Genomic DNA, 18,125 nt, shown 5'->3' on the forward strand with positions numbered 1-18,125 from the left:
GAATGGGGTGCTCGGTTAGACACAGGCATAAAAATAGGTATTACATGTTTTTTAGGGTCTGAGAACCCCACAAATTAAGATTTCAAGTCTTACGACACTTAAAAAAACTCAGAGCTGATGTGGCTTTACTCCAAGAATGCCACCTCAAAGAATTAGATTTCCATCTAATGAGAAAATCTTGGATTTGGTGCATTGGCTATGGTGAATGAAGCTGGAGCACTTATACATAGGCAATTTTCAGGGATTTTACTTCAACAAGCTATTGATAAATTGGAGCTGGTGCTTTATAATATTTATGGGCCGCAGAATCGAACCTTCCTTTCAGAGATACAACACCCTTTGCTGTTGGAATCCCTAAATGATGGCCTTATTGTAGGCGATGACTGGAATTGTGTTCAATGTCCTTTAGAAGATAGAATATACGCAAACCTACCTATACTAGCTACATAGTTCTCTAATGATGTTGTTATTGATTCATTTATATTTTCAAGTAATTTAGTTGATATATGGAGATTTGAACATTCTTTGGAGAAGTATTTGACATATTATTCAGCCAGTCACAATACAATGTTCAGAATTGATTGGTTTCTAGTTTTGGAAAAAAGTTATGCCTCAAATAATAATAAGTATTAATACTTATATATTGCGTTATGTTTTATGTGATGCAGAGGGCTCCAGAGCACCTTTGGTGTTTTTCCCCTGGGTTTGGCTGTAGATGAATCTTTTAAGACACACCTTCATTCAGGGTGGGTAGAGTATAAAGCATGTAATGTTCAACATATGGGTAATCCTATTTTATTTTAGGAGACTACCAAGGCAGTTCTGAGAGGAATGAAATGGCATATGCCATTACTAGGAGGAGGGACATACAAGGAATCATACAATCACTATATGTTCAATGGATGCAGGCCAAACGGACCTTCGAGCATTGGATACAACAATACGATTAACATATACAGGGATGGAGGGAGGCAGATTTTTTTTTAAGTTTGGTAATATTATCTCGAAGGCTTTTAGGCTAATCTTGTTAAAGGAAGGACCCCTCCTAATAAATTATCTCGGCATAAAGATCTATAGGTATTGTAAGCTCTGGGGGGCAGGGTCCTCTCCTCCTATATCACTGTCTGTATTAGTCTGTCATTTGCAATCCCTATTTAATGTACAGCAATGCCTAATATGTTGGCGCTATATAAATCCTGTTTATTAATGATTATAATAGGTATTTGGTGCGGAGGACACCTTTAACAATGTCAATAGGAAATGGTTAAAGAAAGTCCTTTGAAGTATAGGAGTTTCTGGACCTTTTTATAATTACATACAAAGCATTTATTCTAACTCAGTTACTGCCAGGCAGACCTCCCTCAGAGGCTTTTCAATTAAAGAAAGGGATTAGTCAGGGTTGTCCCCTATCGTCTTTGCTTTTTAACCCCCCTAGCGTTCTAAGTCAGTTTTTTGATGCAAAAAGTGATCCTAATTTTTTTGCATAGAAATTTAGGTTTATATTGTGGGCCTTTAATTCTTATTATTTACTCCCAGGTATGATAATTATATTTATTCATTATATTATAATCATAATATAATAAATAATTATAAAAAATAATGAAATATTAGAACACACAATGTAATTTATCAAAAAATGTCAAAAGTTCAGGGATTTGCAATCCCTATTCATCAGATAGATGTGTTCAGCAGATAGATGTGTTGCACAATGCAGAAGTCCTGCATTGTGCTTCACATCTAACTGCTAATGGGAGCAGCAGCATGGCCGGGACCCCGGCTGGTATTTAAAAGCGGATTACACGGTAATCTGCTTATAAATTTCCCGCCCGAAGGACACAACTTTTTTCAAAAGTAACTAGTAGGGGGATGTATCCGTTAAGATGGCATTGTTTGCTGATGACATTATTTTAGATTAGTCGAATCCTTGTGACAGTTGCATGGACTGATGGAACATTGAGAATGCTTGGGGTCATTTTCAGGTCTGCCCATCAATGTGGCTAAAAGCCAATTGATATTTCAATTTTGGGAATTAAGTAGGGAAGATGGTATATTGGTGAAATCATGTGGTTTTGCAGTGCAACATTTATTTAATTTTGTCTCTGACCACTGAGCCACTCCAACCATACCCTTCCCTTCCACCTGTAAATCATCATTGGCCTCTCTCAGCCCTATTACCGTGGACAAATCTCTTCTTCCATTATCTCCGTCTACTACCTGTCCACTTGACCCAATTCCCTCTGATCTACTCAGTGCCCATTCCTCCACTTTCGCCCCTGCCCTAATCCAACTATTCAACCTCTCCCTTTCTACTGGTAAATACCCCTCAGCTTTTAAATCACAAGTCTCAGTCATATGTCTAGCAAGTTTGGTTGAAATGTCTCCATGCATTTCCTAGTGATGACATACACATATACATACATACATCCAAATATAGCTCTGACATATAGCACAGCGCTGTACGAAGATGTTTGATGCACTTACATGAGTCTGAGTCTTATGTCTAGCAAGTTTGGTTGAAATGTGTCAATGCGTTTCCTAGTGATGGTGGTACATAGCAAGTTTGGTTGAAATGCCTCCATGCGTTTCTTCCAAATATAGCACTGACATATAGCACAGCGCTGTACAAAGATGACAGGTGCACTCACATGAGTTTGGTTGAAATGTCTCCATCTGTTTTCGAGTGATGGTGGAACATGCAAACATACAGTACATACATACATCAAATTTTATATATAAAGATCTGTATGCTGATGAAACCCAAATTTATCTGTCCACCCCTGACCTGTCTCCCTCAGTCCTGGATAAGGTTCCATGCTGCCTCTCAGCCATCTCATTATGAAAGTCTGACTGATTTCCGAAACTCAACCTGGACAAAACCAAACACTTCATCTTCCCCCGACAGATTCCTAACTGTTTCCCACCACTACATATCTCCCCACCTATTGTGTGTTACTTCCCCCACCTCCTTGGTTGTAAGCTCTTTGGAACAGAGTCCTTTCCTCCTGTATTACTGTCTCTATTTGTCTGTCATTTGCAACCCCTATTTAATGTACAGCGCTGCGTAATATGTTGGTGCCACATAAAACCTGTTTAATAATAACAAGAAACTAAATATTTTACATACATACATATTTTTTATTGCTACTAGCATTGTAATCTCTGTATTTATAGAAATGAGCGATAAATATAAAGTATGAATTTAAAGAAATTATTACACTTCCTTATAACGTGTAACAAAGCCTAGCCAAGTAGATAAGTATTTGTGATTCATCCTGCGGTTGTTTACTGCTACAGTGCTTGTGCTTTTCACCTTCTTCACAGTGCTGTGTCTCATGTGTGTTTATATATATATATATATATATATATATATATATATACACACACACACACACACACACACACACACACACACACACCTTCTGATGGGCACCTGGGGTATAAATATGGGTAGTGCATTGCAGGAATACCGTTCAGGTACAAACCCTTTAGAGAGCCACTGACTTTCAGCTAGTACCAATGCAAAAAAAACAAAAACAAAAAAAGAAGACTATCAGTTAGCAATATTGGAGGTGACATAGACAAGAGGAGCCCTAGGACATCTAATTAGGTTCTACATCTCCACTGGGTAACCTTCATTTTGTTTGTGAAGGTCTACCACTAAGGGTTCACTCAAGGTGTTTTAACTGGTGCGTATTTGAAGGATACATCTATGTTACAGGCCCAACAGTTCAATCAGTACATTACCGGGGTCATATACATTTGGAATAATAATTTTAGACTTTTGTATCACTGGGACTCTGGGGTTGTTGCAACTCCTTAGCTCTCTCTTGCCTGTCTGATCAGCTCCTTTATGATCACACTGGCAAGCAAAATATATCTGACACTAGGTCAGTGAGTTTACCTGGTAATTTAAATTGTTGATTGACAAATCAAAGTTTTCTCTTATCCAAAGCATCCACCCCTCTCCCTTTCCCTATCCAATCTCCACCATCACCCCCTTTTTTTGCACAATATGCACAATAGTTACTTTCTGCAGAAGGTCCCATCCTATCACAGGATCTAGTATGTATTATCACAGGATTCAAATTATGACAGAGCAAAAGATGGGGAAAGGCAAACTGTAATGTAGCATACCATTAATCTGCCAAGTGGCTCTATATTGAAGCTCAACAACTTGAACTTGGTAACACCATATTACTAGCTAACATGCCTTATCTTTGGCCAATATTTCCACCCAAATATTAACATGACATTGATGGAGCAGTGAAAGGTTCACTTATCTATTTGCACATTAGATCTTTTCTGACTTTCAGGCTACAGGCAAATGTGCAGGTTGTATAGCAAAACATTCAGGCAACTTTAGGTGCTCAATACTTACCTGCCTTCATTTTGCAGAATTATTGGACATAGGTTTACTATAAAGACTAACAAATCATATTAAAAGAAAAATTGGGCAAGAACCCCACTGACACCTGCAAGCCTGGAGAGACAATACCTCTCTGTTTTATACAAAGAGATGTCCAGAATCATGTACTCTGTTTTTCTTATACATTCTGAACTGTTGTTCCAACAAAAATGTATTCCTTTATTTTTTGTATGTTATTATTCAAAAAATGTTCTTAAAAAGTATTGAAAAAAAAATTAAACTGTAAACACCATAAAAGGATTCAAATAAACATTGTATTCTAGATATTCATTGGCAGATTTAACATTTTCATTTTAAAAATTTACACAATGTACACCAGGTTTAATATGGCCAGCAATAGTGGTCCTGTTCTTAGTACTGCAATATTTAGGTTTATAGAAACCTGTGCTAAAGTAAACATAGTGGCTGATTTTGTTTACCTCCACTTCTCAAACTTTAAGCTGCCTAGCTGCGCTGGTTTAGGTATTCTGAGTCAACATAGAACAACTATGCATGCAAAAACTGCAAATTTTTTATGCTGTATTTTTTTCTTGTTAGGTAGTGGCCAGCAGTAATATTGTTCTATCATCTTAACTCCCCACAGTTCTTGTTTAACTTTCAATTTAAAATTAAAGAACTGAGCCTGACAATAATTGAAAGTCTTCACTTCTCACAGATGTTAATTTCCATTCTTTTGATGCATTATTGCTGATGCTGTTATACCCTGTAGACAAGTGGAAACTCCCTTTAATAACACAAGTGACTGTATGAGAGTACTATTTTCTCAGGTACATATCTGAGTAGTAAATTGAAAAAAAGCAATGTCAAATTTTGTTCAGCCTACACCATACAAGCCATTAAATATTGATGCTGTGTGCTTCAGTCAGTCGTCTAATTAGAAACATTTTGTCTCTGCTCTCCTAGAAGGAAGAAAAACAGAAAACAAAAATTAAAAAAAAACCTGCATTGGCAATTTGAATCTTTTCCTATCAATGTATTTATTTCTTAGAATAAAAACCAATATTGGGTTAAAACAGACAAATCTTTGATAGTCTTAGAATTGAAAAGTTCACATAATTTCTCAGGTCTTAATTTCAATCTGTGTCCTACTAAAAATAATAATACCATCCTTTCTATTATTCTCATCATGATATGACGTTATGGAAAATATCCTTCAATGAAAACAGCCAAAATAAAACTGTAGAAGGGACTGTGTCCCTTTAACACATAGGGTTCAATTGATAAAACAGGGAATCAGACATTCCCAATGGCAGTTATTAATTACCAGAGAATATTTGAGAGAATTTCAGATTCCCTGTTTTATAAATAAGTCCATAATGTACATAGAAATGTGATTTTGTGTTTCAAACTTTATTACGTGACGTGAAAATCCAAAGCAATCACCTAGCTAGGCATTCAGATTACCTCTTCTCACCATGATCTGTACCCACCCTTTTCGTGCAATAGCTAGAGATGGCATTCTAGCCCCCCCCCCCCCCTCCTGTTTCGGGAGAATAGCTGCAATCAAAATGAACACTTTACCCAGATTGCTTTATCTTTTCGGCACCTTCCCTATTGCTCTAACCAGGCTGGTCTTGAGGAATATCCAAAACAAACTTATAAAATTCATTTTGGAAGACAAACTTCACCACAATAATGCAACTACATTATATACTCTTTTGGAAGGATTGGGTGTACCTAACATAATGTTATACCACAGAGCATCCCAAATTGAAGCATTATGCCAAACTACTATTCCACATCCAAGACCACAATGGACTGACCTGGAGGCCCTGGCCTGCCCCCCATATACCAATTGAGATCCTTATGTGGATCCCTACCTCTAAGAGACCTGTGGTTCTCTGTCTTTCACTTTCATATGCTGTCTCAGTATGGGATGGACAAAAAACTGCCCTATAGCATAAGCCTAAATTTCATCCAGGTTGTAAACTGACTAAATTCTCTTGGCAACAAAGGTTTTTTCAGAATCAGAAATTTTCTTGACAGCAACGCTATTGCGAGCCTCTCACATTTGAGACTTTCCCTTCCATATACAGAAATTCTCTGTTATCAACAAATCAGGTCCTTTATTCAAAATAAACCTTAAGGGCTGAAACTACTCTACCAGAGTACGGGATTTGAAAAAAAACTGCAGTTTTAAAACTGAATCCAAAGGGAGGATCTCGATAGTACCGTATTTTTCGGCGTATAAGACGCTCCGGAATATAAGACGCACCCAATTTTAAAGGAGGAAAATCTAGAAAAAAAAAGATTCTGAAAGATTATTCGCCTTCTGATCACTCATGTGCCATTCATATTCTCTTTCTGATCACTCTGTGCCTTTCAAATTCCCTTTCTGATCACTCTGTGTCATTCAAAATTCCCTTCTGATCACTCTGTCATTCAAATTCCCCTTCTGATCACTCTGTGTCATTCAAATTCCCCTTCTGATCACTCTGTGCTTTTTTTCCACTGTACGGCAGTTAGGGCAGGGAACAGCAGGTGGCGCTGTGCCGGCTTCTTTCGCTCTGCTTTACAGACAGAAGACACGATGCTGGCAGAGGAGAGGAGAACACACGCTGCATGCAGCCAGAGACACATGCAGGATCCGGGTATCAGGCGAGTATATTATTTTAATTATTTTATAACACATTTGTCGTATAGGACCCCCTAACTTTTCCCCCCCAGTTTTGGGGAAGAAAAAGTGCGTCTTATACGGCAAAAAATACGGTATATAACACTCTCTTCTCACACGATAAGAAGCTTTTCTGCGGAGCATGCAAGAATGGCAGGATCTATCAGTGTCTATTTCCAAAATACCTCTGAACACTTCGATAATAGAGGCCAAATATAAGCTTTTGATGAAAAGGTACCTGGTCCCGGTTAGGATCCATAAAGCCAATCCCACTGGCTCTCCGCTTTGTTTTCGAGGATGTGGTCAGACTGGCACTGTACTACATGCTTGGTGGAGATGTCCTAGGGTTCAGAGATTTGGATCTGCATTTTCGACCCAATACGCTGTCACCCAGGTCATCCCGAGAAAAAAAAAAAAAAAAAGAGTGCTCTTTTTTCCCCCCAGTTTGAGGATACAGCCCCAAAACAGTTAACCAGACTAATTAAATATATCCTGTTAGCTGCTTGAATTATCATTACTTTCACTGGAAAGCTTCTATTATTCTTCTTGAGTTCACCAAAAACAAACTTAACTTGATAATGGTCAATGACAAATTAACCTGTACTCTTAAAAACAACCTTAACAAGTTCTACAACACATGGGACCCATGGTTAGAATATAATCCTTAATATTCATTAACTCCTTATACCCCCCCCCCATTTTTGTTCTTCAACCTAAATTTTAAATGTTTACAAAGGAGGTGAATGAATAAAACCTGCCAACCTTTATGATCTCACACTAAACTTGATATGCCTGTCTACCTCACAGGTTTCAAATCTGTGAATGGCGCTATTTTTGGACGATTGTACAAATTATTATTGTTTTAGATTTTTTATGGTCTACATTGGAAAACTACTTTATCGCTTGCTGTATTTAGACTTTGTAACCTAAGAGGTGTTGAACTATGTTTGACCTCATATGTTTATTCTACTGATGTCTGGTTACCGGTTGGCGCTCTTCTTTTGTTTTGAACCTCCCCCCCCCCCCCCCATACTTTTTTGGTATCTACCTTTTTTCCTCTTCCTGGTATTCTATGCAAATTCGTTGTGTAATGTTATTGTCTATTTTATTTAGAAATTCCAATACCTTTGGAAAAAAAAAAAAAAAAGGATTCTGAATGAAGGCTTTTTGACATTTCTTTTACCCTAAGCACTTCAGTTTGCATGGTCTGGGCAACGTCAGCCTTACATTTGTAAGATATTCTATCTGTATGCACATACTTGGATTCATAGCTGGGTATACATTTCCAACATTCTGACAAACTCATGCTATAATTAGCACATTTAAGAAACTTAAAAATAAAGTATAATACACAACTAAGACTTAGTTATGTAAATGTAGCGTGTACGGATTAATGTATCATATCAGATTTTGTACCATGACCAGCTGTTCTTCCAGCTGCTCGACCACCTTCTTGTGGGCTCCAGCCAATGCGATAAAGTAGAACATGACCAGACTGCAGAAAGAAAACATCATGTCAGTTTCAAATGGCAACTAATATAAGCATTTTTATCCAGTACAAGATATGCAAGCAAAATTCGAAAGAGAGTGTATAAATGGTTCAAGGTTTGAAATAAATGTGAAAGGAGATCAGTTTGATAAAAAATGAATACATCAATATGTAATAATGTTTAGAAGGCTTACTTCTTGTATAATTTGTAAATATAGGTGGATATATTTGCTCAATACATAGAGCAACCTTGCTTTCTGCATTGCAGTAGTACTCAATGGTTGGGCTTTACTGTATTAATATGTATGTGATGAGCAGAATTCTATTATTTTGATGTGTGAGATATGTTACTATGTGCGTGCATGTGTTACAGTGTTTGTTTTTTGTGCTGAATAATAAAACACACAGTAGATATATATGAGGTATCTCTATAAAAAGAAAAAAGGGCATGTTGAATCTGGTGAATATTAAGGATTTTTCAGCATTGTAATGTGTTTGTCAGTCACAGAAAGTGCTGTGTGGGAAGGAGCATTGTCCTGATGAAGAATGAAACTATTTTCCCACATTTATGCCCATCTTTTCCTGACTCTCTGTCAGCTTTGTCAGAATTTCCTTTTACAAATATTGGGTGTTATTTTAGGAATATTTATCTGCATAAATATGGAAATTATATCCCTATCAATGCATATAGATATTCAACTAAATAAGGTTCCGGCACAAATAATAGCGAGTCACTCAAACAGTTTAATTAAGAAAACAAGGTAAAACAAAGTACACGGCAATATTGTCAGATATCTACACATAGGAACTTTAATCAATGATACATATATATATCACATGGACATAAAGTTATTAGTAGTAACCCCTGTAATCATCTAGTAAGTACTTAGTACACAATACATAAAAACAATATAAAAATAATAAGAACATAAACATATACTGAGACATATACTGAACAATAGAAGAATGCAATTTAGGAATGTGTTATAGCTACCTGTAAAGATGTTGATGGGTACCCCAGGAGCCTGATTCCCTAGGAAGTCTTACCCCTATTATTCCAGCTCCCCTTTTATATAGTTAAGTCCCATTAGGTAACATTGGGACTCATTGATTGGTTAGTGGGTGTGTTCGGTACAATGACCATCAGTTGGCCCCCACCCCACTAGATTGGGATTGGTTAATGTCATTTGATGGACCTCCCAACTAAATTTGATAGAACAATCTCTTGCTGGAATCTAAATTTAGGGGTCAACAAGAGGTCCAGCTGGGTTATCAACCCAACCCATCTGTTTGGATATGCATCCATTTTCTGCCAACTCCGGCTTGATGGATTAATTGCACCTTGAAGGCCCTACTAGTGATCTGTTCTTTCATCTGTTTGTTTGTTTGTGGTTTCTTGGCTACCTCTTGTTATTCCTGTGAAGTCCTTGAACTAGAGACCCCCAAGGCGGGCCAGAGGCAAGTACAAAGATACATCAGGTTTTAATGTTTAAACGTCACATAGCCTGCATTCCTATATTGTTTCATACTACTTAGATACAGTCTATCTATTGGGATATTATCTCCTACAGTGTACTATATACATATATCCCACTACATATATATATATATATATATATATATAAAATAATGAAAAAGGTTCAAGTCCACTTTAAGATGTTGCAGAATCTCACCACAATTTTTTTGTGGCACTTTTTTGCTCTGGTGTGAAATGTTACTAAAAATTTCAAGTTTACATTTTTAAACTCGATTTCAGCACACAAGGGGAAACACAGCTGCAACACAATAAACAGTGACAACAAACTAAACTGCATGTCGTGCATGTTTGGATAGGTTTACACATGCATGGCAAGTGTTCAAAATTAGTTCTCAGTGCTTTAATTGGGGAAAGAAAACACAGTCTTGGTATTTATTAGACAGACCTCTAGAATCATATATTACTACACTTGCCATCCATGTGTAAACATAACACTGCACAACACTGATTTTGCTACTGGGAATAACACATGTGATTTACATGGTATCAAGTGCACTGATTCCAAATCTGAACTCTGAATTTGCTTATCATGTACAGATTTTGCTATTGGGAATAACACATGTAATTTACATGGTATCGAGTGTGCTAATTCCAAATCTGAACTGATTTTAAATTATAGTCATACTATAGTTGTTCAAATGGTCGGTAATTGGGTAATGTATTGTTACATGGGAACATTATAACAGCTGCAGCTACCAATATGCCTGCTGCCGCCTCAGCTGAATTAAGTCCCCTGGCGACATGCATGTCTGGACAAGTAGGTGAGCTGTGTCGTCAGAAATAGGTATATAAGGACCAAGGGTTTGTCTCTAGTGTGAAGCCATCTTATTGGATAGTACAGCTAGGCCATAATGAGTCTGTTTTGAGCTAAAGATGAGTAGGCGCAGCTCTGTTAATAAACCAGACATTTTGTGCTACATTTGTGATCAACGCGTGTGATCAACGCAAGAACCTAACAAAGAGGGTGAGATTTGCTTACAAGTGGCACCTCATATCTGTTGTCAGGTGTGTTACGTTGGCCTAATACAATGGCTGAATTAGAAAAGGAATAAAATGTCTTTTGCTGTGCCTATGGTTTGGCTTGAGTCAAAAAACCATCACTCGGACTGCTACTTCTGTATGAGTAAAATTTTGGGTTTTCGAAGAAGACCAAGTCATAAATCGTCTATCCAGTGAATCTGCTCTGAAGCCAGTGCCACATGATGCAGAGAATCCAGTGCCAGTCCCTCCTACATCTGTTGTTACAGTGATATGTCGGAAGAGGAACAAGTGGATGATGTCGATGTTAATAAATGTTATGAACCCCAATTTGAAGTGGGTAAGCCACATTTTATAAGCCAATCAGATTTAGATGATCTAGTAAGGGACTTGTCCTTGTCAAAAGAGAAGTCTAAACTTTTAGCCTCCAGATTAAAGGAGTGGAATTTGCTACAAAAAGGAACGACAACTTCATACCCCGCATATAAAACCCTATAAGACATAGTTGGTCAAGAGGAAGACAAAAAAACCCTGTTACAACTTGCTTCAACAGGAAAAAAAATTCTTTCCTGAATCCATGAGGCAATCAGATGTTCCCTGGATCAACAGTCTCTGCTATCTTTACTTTAAAGCCTTAATACCCAGTTACATTCTATGCTTCTACAAAACCATCCAGCTTTTTCCTAAAGCAATCTATAGTAGTTGCTGAAACTACTTCCTGAGGAAGCCTATTTCACATTTTCACAGACCTTACAGTGAAGAATCTCTTCCTTATCCAGAGCTTAAACTTCTTTTCCTCCAGATGCAAACTCTTATTCTTTGTAATGATCTCAAAGTGAATAATTGAGAAGAGAGTTCTTTATATGGACCATTTATATATTTGTACTGGGTGACCATATCGCCCCCTTAAACATCTCTTCTCAAGAGAAAATAAAGTCAGTTCAGCTAATCTCTCCTCATAGCCAAGTTGCTCCATTCCTTTTATTAGTTTAGTTGCCCTTCTCTGCACTCTCTACAATTCCACAGTATCCATTTTGTGAACTGGTGACCAAAACTGGACTGCATATTCCAGATGAGGTCTTACCATTGTTTTGTGCAGGGGCAGGATAATGTCTTGATCTCTGCAGTCTATTCCTCGTTTGATGAAAGTACTTTGGTAGCTTTAGATATTGAAGCTTGGCACTACATGCTAATATTAGGTCTGTGATCCACCAGAACCCCCAGATCCTTTTCTATTCCTGACTCCCCAAATGTATTCCCCCCTAAACAGTATGAAGCATGCATGTTGTTGGCCCCAAAGTACAAAATTTTACATTTATCTATATTAAATGTCATTTGCCACTGCCCAATCAAAAATCACATCCAGGTCTGCTTGTAGATTATAGACATCCTCTATGGACTTAATTTCATTACATTACTATATAATGAAACATGAAAAAATTCATTACATAGTTTGGTCATCTGCAAACACAGAAATTGTACTTTTAATACCAAACTCTGAATCATTTATAAAGATGGTAAACAGTAAAGATCCCAAAACTGAATCATGGGGGAACACCACTAATAACCTTACACCATTCAGAGTATGAATTTTTAATCATATATTTAATCACCACACTCCGGAAGCAGTCTTTAAGCCAATTTTCATATCTATTTACAGATTGGCTTTTCTAAACCTATTGACCCTAACTTGCATATTAACCATCTTTGGGGGATTGTGCCAAATGTATTAGCAAAGTGCAAATACACTATATCAATGCTACTCCACTGTCTACCTGTTTACTTACTTCCTCGTAAAAAGAAAGTAAAATTGTTTGACAAATTCGGTCTTTCTCAAAGCCATGCTGACTATCACTTATAATATTATTTTCTAGCTTTATCAAACTCTCCAGAACCTTTCCAACTATGGACATTAAACTGGTCTGTAGTTACCTGGTAATGACTTTGCTCCCCTTTTGAAGATAGGAACCACATTGGCCTTATGCAAATCCATTGGTACCATGCTCTTTGAGCTAGCTCAGCTCTTTGAGGACACATGGATGTAATCCATCGGGTCCTGGTGCTTTGTCAACCTTAATTTTGACCAACTGTTTCTCAATTATATCAATTTTGAGCCATTGTGACTTATTTAAGGCAGCGACATTGCTATTTGGAATTTGGACTTGACATTTTCCTTTGTGTACAGAGCTAAAAAAAAAGTGTTTAGTAAATCTGCCTTTTCTTTATCCTAAATGCTCAGATCTGATCTTTTTGCTAATATTATATTTAAATTTTTTTTTAGGGGTTTGCCCTACTTTCCTTTGCAATCTGTCTTTCATTTTGATGATCATCTCCTTTTTACATCTTTTGTTATATTCTTTATAGTTTTCGAATGATGAAGTTGATCTTTCATTTTCATATTTTTGGAATGCCCTTTTCTTGTTCTTTATGGCTTTTTTAACATCAGCCAGATACGTTTAGAAGGCTAAAATTAAAACCTATTACCCCTTTGAATATATTTTGCAGTGTGCCTGTGTATAACAAACTTGAAACATTCCCATTTCTGTTCTGTGTTCTTTGAGGACAATATTGTCACCAAGTTTAAATGACAGAGAGCCACCCTTAATAGGGGAAAATTTGCTCTTTTAAAATTAAATTTTTTTATCTTTCCTGTTTTTGCTTCCGGTTTAAAGCTTACCATAAATGAAATCATAATATGGTCGCTGCTACCCAGATTTTTTATATGCACATGTGTTATAAGCTCCGCATTGTTGGAAAGAACCAGGTCCAGCAGAGTATTATTTCTAGTTAGGGCTTCATTAAACTGTACCATAAAATTATCTAGTATTAAATGCATACATTTCCTATCTTTTGCTGTTCCTGTAGTGCCATTACTCCAGTCAATGTCAGTGTAGTTGAAATCTCCCATGATTAAAAAAATTCCAGATTTTGCTGCTCTTTCTATCTGTGCTAGTACTTGATCCTCCGTTTCTTCCTTAGCACTGGGGGGTCTATAGCAGACTCCAAAAAATAATTGTGTAATATGCATCCCCACATTTAACTCCACTCATGATGTCTCAACCTCATCACATGCTCCACCAACAATTTCTTCTTTCACATTCACTTTCAGATCACTTCTCACATACAGACAGACACCACCACCATTTATTAAGGCTTCCAACTCCCCTATTTTGTTTGCCAGACTTTTAGCATGGGTGAACAGGCTCTTTAAACCATTGCTGCATTTACTAGAACTGTTTGCCAAATCTCTTTTTTTTTCAGTGAAAATAGTACTGTGCATTCCAACGTTTCTGTGTAACATGGGAAGCTCCTTACATTTATCCATAGCCCTCCCCCCAACTATCCTCAATCCACCCTTCACTAGTGACTGAACCGTCTGACCTTTTATTAAATATCCTCCATATGTGTGGTGTACTAAATGATATCACTGTGTGCGTGTGATGTACTAAATTTATCACTGTGGGCGAAATGTGCTTAAGTGAAATATTGTGCATTTGAAAAATGCTGGGAGCGTCAAAAATTATATGACTATGCAAGTCATGTCAAAGCTTTTTTTAGGAGAAAGCACTTTGGGAAATGTATTGCATATGTTTTTCTTGACTTTGCCTGGGAATAAATTGTAAGCATGGCATCCCTTTTTATTGCAATGCTTTCCACATGGTTGAAATATACAATCAGCAATCGTAGCAATCCACAATTGACAAAAAGGTCCATAGAAAAATATATAAACCAAAAATGTATACAGTGAATATCTAAAATGCCAAAACGTACCATGAAAGCAGAAAAAATGGGACGCCAAAGGATTCAGATGCAATGACATAGATGGTCTTTCTCAGGCCTTCTGGGAAAGAATCTACAGTGGCGGGTATAATCTGCCATGATGTGTTATAGTTGATGAATGGGCCACATGCTTTTGAAGCTGGTATGCTGCAGATTAACATACATATGTGAGATTTATTTCAAGTATGAGATGAGGCAACAACAAAATACAAATCTTACAACTCTTCTTACCTAGCAATTCCAATACCCACCGGGATGCAGGCTAGGACAAGGCCTATCAATAGTATCACCTGGAAGAAAAAATTTGAGCTTGATGCTCGGAAGGGTCTAGTCGATGGTCTGCAATTCTCCATTAAAGTTTTCTGCAGAGGAAAAAAAAATTATAAAATTCAGATGGTCATTCAGAACATCACCCAACCAAATGTATAAAATATTTTGCTTTATACTAGTGCCCAAAGCAAAAATATACATGCATGCTTTCAGCAAAGTGATCTTCTGATAACTAGCCTTCCATCCCATGCAGCTGGTATCTGAACACTATACACTTAAATGTGAAAGAATATGTCACTACATATAAAAAATACTTAAATTAATAACTTGGCAACAAGTGGAGAATTAATGCATGTGTTTGATCTTGGCTCACAAACTATTACTAAAATGATTAAAAAAATATTTCTAAATAGGACGAAAACTTACTTTTTTTATATAAAATATTATGAAGTACTTTATAGTAGCTATGGCTGGAAGAAGTGGAGAATAGAATGTTCCGATCCAACAGATCGTCTGCCCATAGACAATCTCAAGAACATTTGCTGGGATCTCAAACTCCTGCTGGCCCCACCATTGAGCTGGCTTCCATGAGCAATAAGTAACCAGTAACCTAAACAGCAAAGAAAAAAGCTTAAATGTGAGGTCATCTTCTAATCGAATATTATTAGTTTTGGTATGGTTCAGGTATGGTGATCCTACAGTGTGTCATTAGTGTACAAACTCTGGCAAACTTGACGTGCACCACTTTAGCATTGTAATAAAATGTTCTGTCCCCTTCATCAACATATTAATGACATTGTAAACAAAATCAGTATTCTTTACATACCAGGGATGCCATTACTGGGTCCGGGACTTCCTAATGCAATGCAGGCAGATTATGGCCAAAAATATTGTATAATTGCTCTGTGCACTCAGTGTTTTATAATATAATGGGGTATGTTAGCTAATTATTTGACTTTCCTCAGTCATCACACAGCAACAAAATGATAATTATTAGCACCCCAGCATGCTTTTGTGTGTAGATATTCAGTGGAATTGTTGAATATATTAAGAAACATTCTGAAATACCTAAAGAGTGTGACAAAAGCTAGGATTCACATTACAATGATCAAATCCCTAACCTCTCTATAATGTAAATTTGTAGGTCTCCATGAAGCATTGTATGTCAAAATGGGCATTTTTGGTTAAACTGTGAGTGAATTGGATGGATTTTTGCTTGCCTAAATGCATCCCCATTTTTTAAGGGTTCAGTAATAAGGGTAAATGGGCTAAAACTGATTTTGTCCTGAGGATAACCCATGTTACCTTGTAGGTTAGTCTATTTTTTATGCTCTATATTTTTGTTTGTCTTTGTCCTGTGGAAACTAAATATAGGGGGCTCTCCATGCTCCATCTCAGGTAGGCTTTATTGGTGCTTATACACTGCAGGTAAGGTAAAAGGTAAATATAATACACTGCTGACCAAAGAAGATATCACCCTGAAATTTGGGGTGAATAGAGATATCCCACTGCAAGTGCAGACAGTGACCTGTACAAAGAGAAATGTGCAAGCTCTCACTGCAGACCCAATCCTCCTGAAAATTTATATATACTGTAAACGTTCTCAGTTTTGGTTCCCAAAACACTTAACAGTAAGATAAATCTGTTTTGCATAATTTTCTATTGATAGTCTACGTTACATTATTACGTTACAACAAAACATTTTTTCACAATACATGACAAGATCAAAATTTACCCTCAGAGGTGATTAAACTTACTTTCTTGGAAATTCTATAAAAATCACCACTGCCAGTATTATTAGGAAGTCGAAAATCATGAGTTTGTACATTTCCTGTCCAACTCGGGATTCCCAACACTATAAAATCAAGAAAATTAAATCAGAGACATATCAACATGTATTTTTTTGTTAGCTTTTTTCTTTACTAATAATTTTTGAGAATACAATACTGACTGTACGTATATAGACACCATAATTATTTACCTTTACATTGCACAATAATCCATGGAAACAAAAATAAAAAAATGATGTACACTGAATGGACCTGACCTGAATAAAGGACCTGGCCTGGTGGCACATTTTTATTTAGAAGGTTTAGTTCTGCTTTAAGAACATTTGTCTTTAGAAAAAAAAAAGGTATGGACTACAATTACTGGCCTTCTACTGAAAAAAACATAGTTACCTGGCTGCATCTGGCTTAGTCTTGGGTCTCATATGTTCTGGTCATTTTACTAATTTATAGACAGACTTAGCAAAACATGTTATGGCCAGCCAACTAGTATTTCCAGCTAATATAGTATTTCCATAAGGAGATGTCAGCACTGGCAACATACATAGATTTGTGATGATAGATTTAAAAAAAAAAAGCTGAATGTCCTTACCATATATATATTTGTCAATATATGCATTTAAAAACGCTGCAACTACAAAATTATACCTATGAATGGTATATAAACCCAGTGTGCACCTAACATCTCCCCTGCCCTTATCTCCATAACATAATGGGAGGCTCTCTTATCCAGCAGTAATATTATTGTAGTCCTCCCATGCTGGATTACAAAAAAAAACAACCTCTCTGCTTAACTCCATATTGTAAGAGGTAGAGGTTTTGTTGTCCAGCAGGGTAAAACTAACGCGGGGCTAAAACTATGGCTTAGGATTCCTGTATGGCAGACCCAATGATGTCAGTTCAAACAGGTTGTTAGAAGCTCATTCCCAAGATTTCTGACAAGATTGTATGATATGATTTTGTATTTGCAAAACAAAACACGAGAAAAGACATATCAATTGTAGAGATGTACCAAATATATTTAAAAAAAAAGTACATGCACTATTATGCAGAACACAACATGGGCCTAAATAAAAGGGTATAGACAAATAAATAAAAGACCTAAAGAAAACCTATTGATAAACAATTATGTTCTTTATAACATTTGCAATTATATTTTACAGGTCAAAAAAATGACTCTAGTACCAATTGCCAACATTGTGGCCCCAGGGTAGTTATGGTATAAATAAAACACATTGGGAACT

General features: G+C 36.7%; 1 protein-coding gene across 1 annotated transcript in view; it reads right to left on the bottom strand.

Moving 5' to 3' along the window:
- Positions 1-4,660: 4,660 nt before the first annotated feature.
- Positions 4,661-18,125, bottom strand: part of TMC7 (transmembrane channel like 7) — a gene marked incomplete at its 5' end in the record, with an annotated part of 42,926 nt that continues 29,461 nt past the window's right edge. The window contains 6 exon segments of the mRNA XM_072419018.1: positions 4,661-5,325; positions 8,457-8,535; positions 14,816-14,971; positions 15,056-15,186; positions 15,521-15,704; positions 16,852-16,949. Coding sequence (XP_072275119.1) covers positions 5,263-5,325; positions 8,457-8,535; positions 14,816-14,971; positions 15,056-15,186; positions 15,521-15,704; positions 16,852-16,949 — 711 coding nt within the window. The 3' untranslated portion in view covers positions 4,661-5,262.

The sequence above is a fragment of the Pyxicephalus adspersus genome, chromosome 7, assembly GCF_032062135.1.
Source record: "Pyxicephalus adspersus chromosome 7, UCB_Pads_2.0, whole genome shotgun sequence".
Classification (NCBI taxonomy): Eukaryota; Metazoa; Chordata; class Amphibia; order Anura; family Pyxicephalidae; genus Pyxicephalus; species Pyxicephalus adspersus.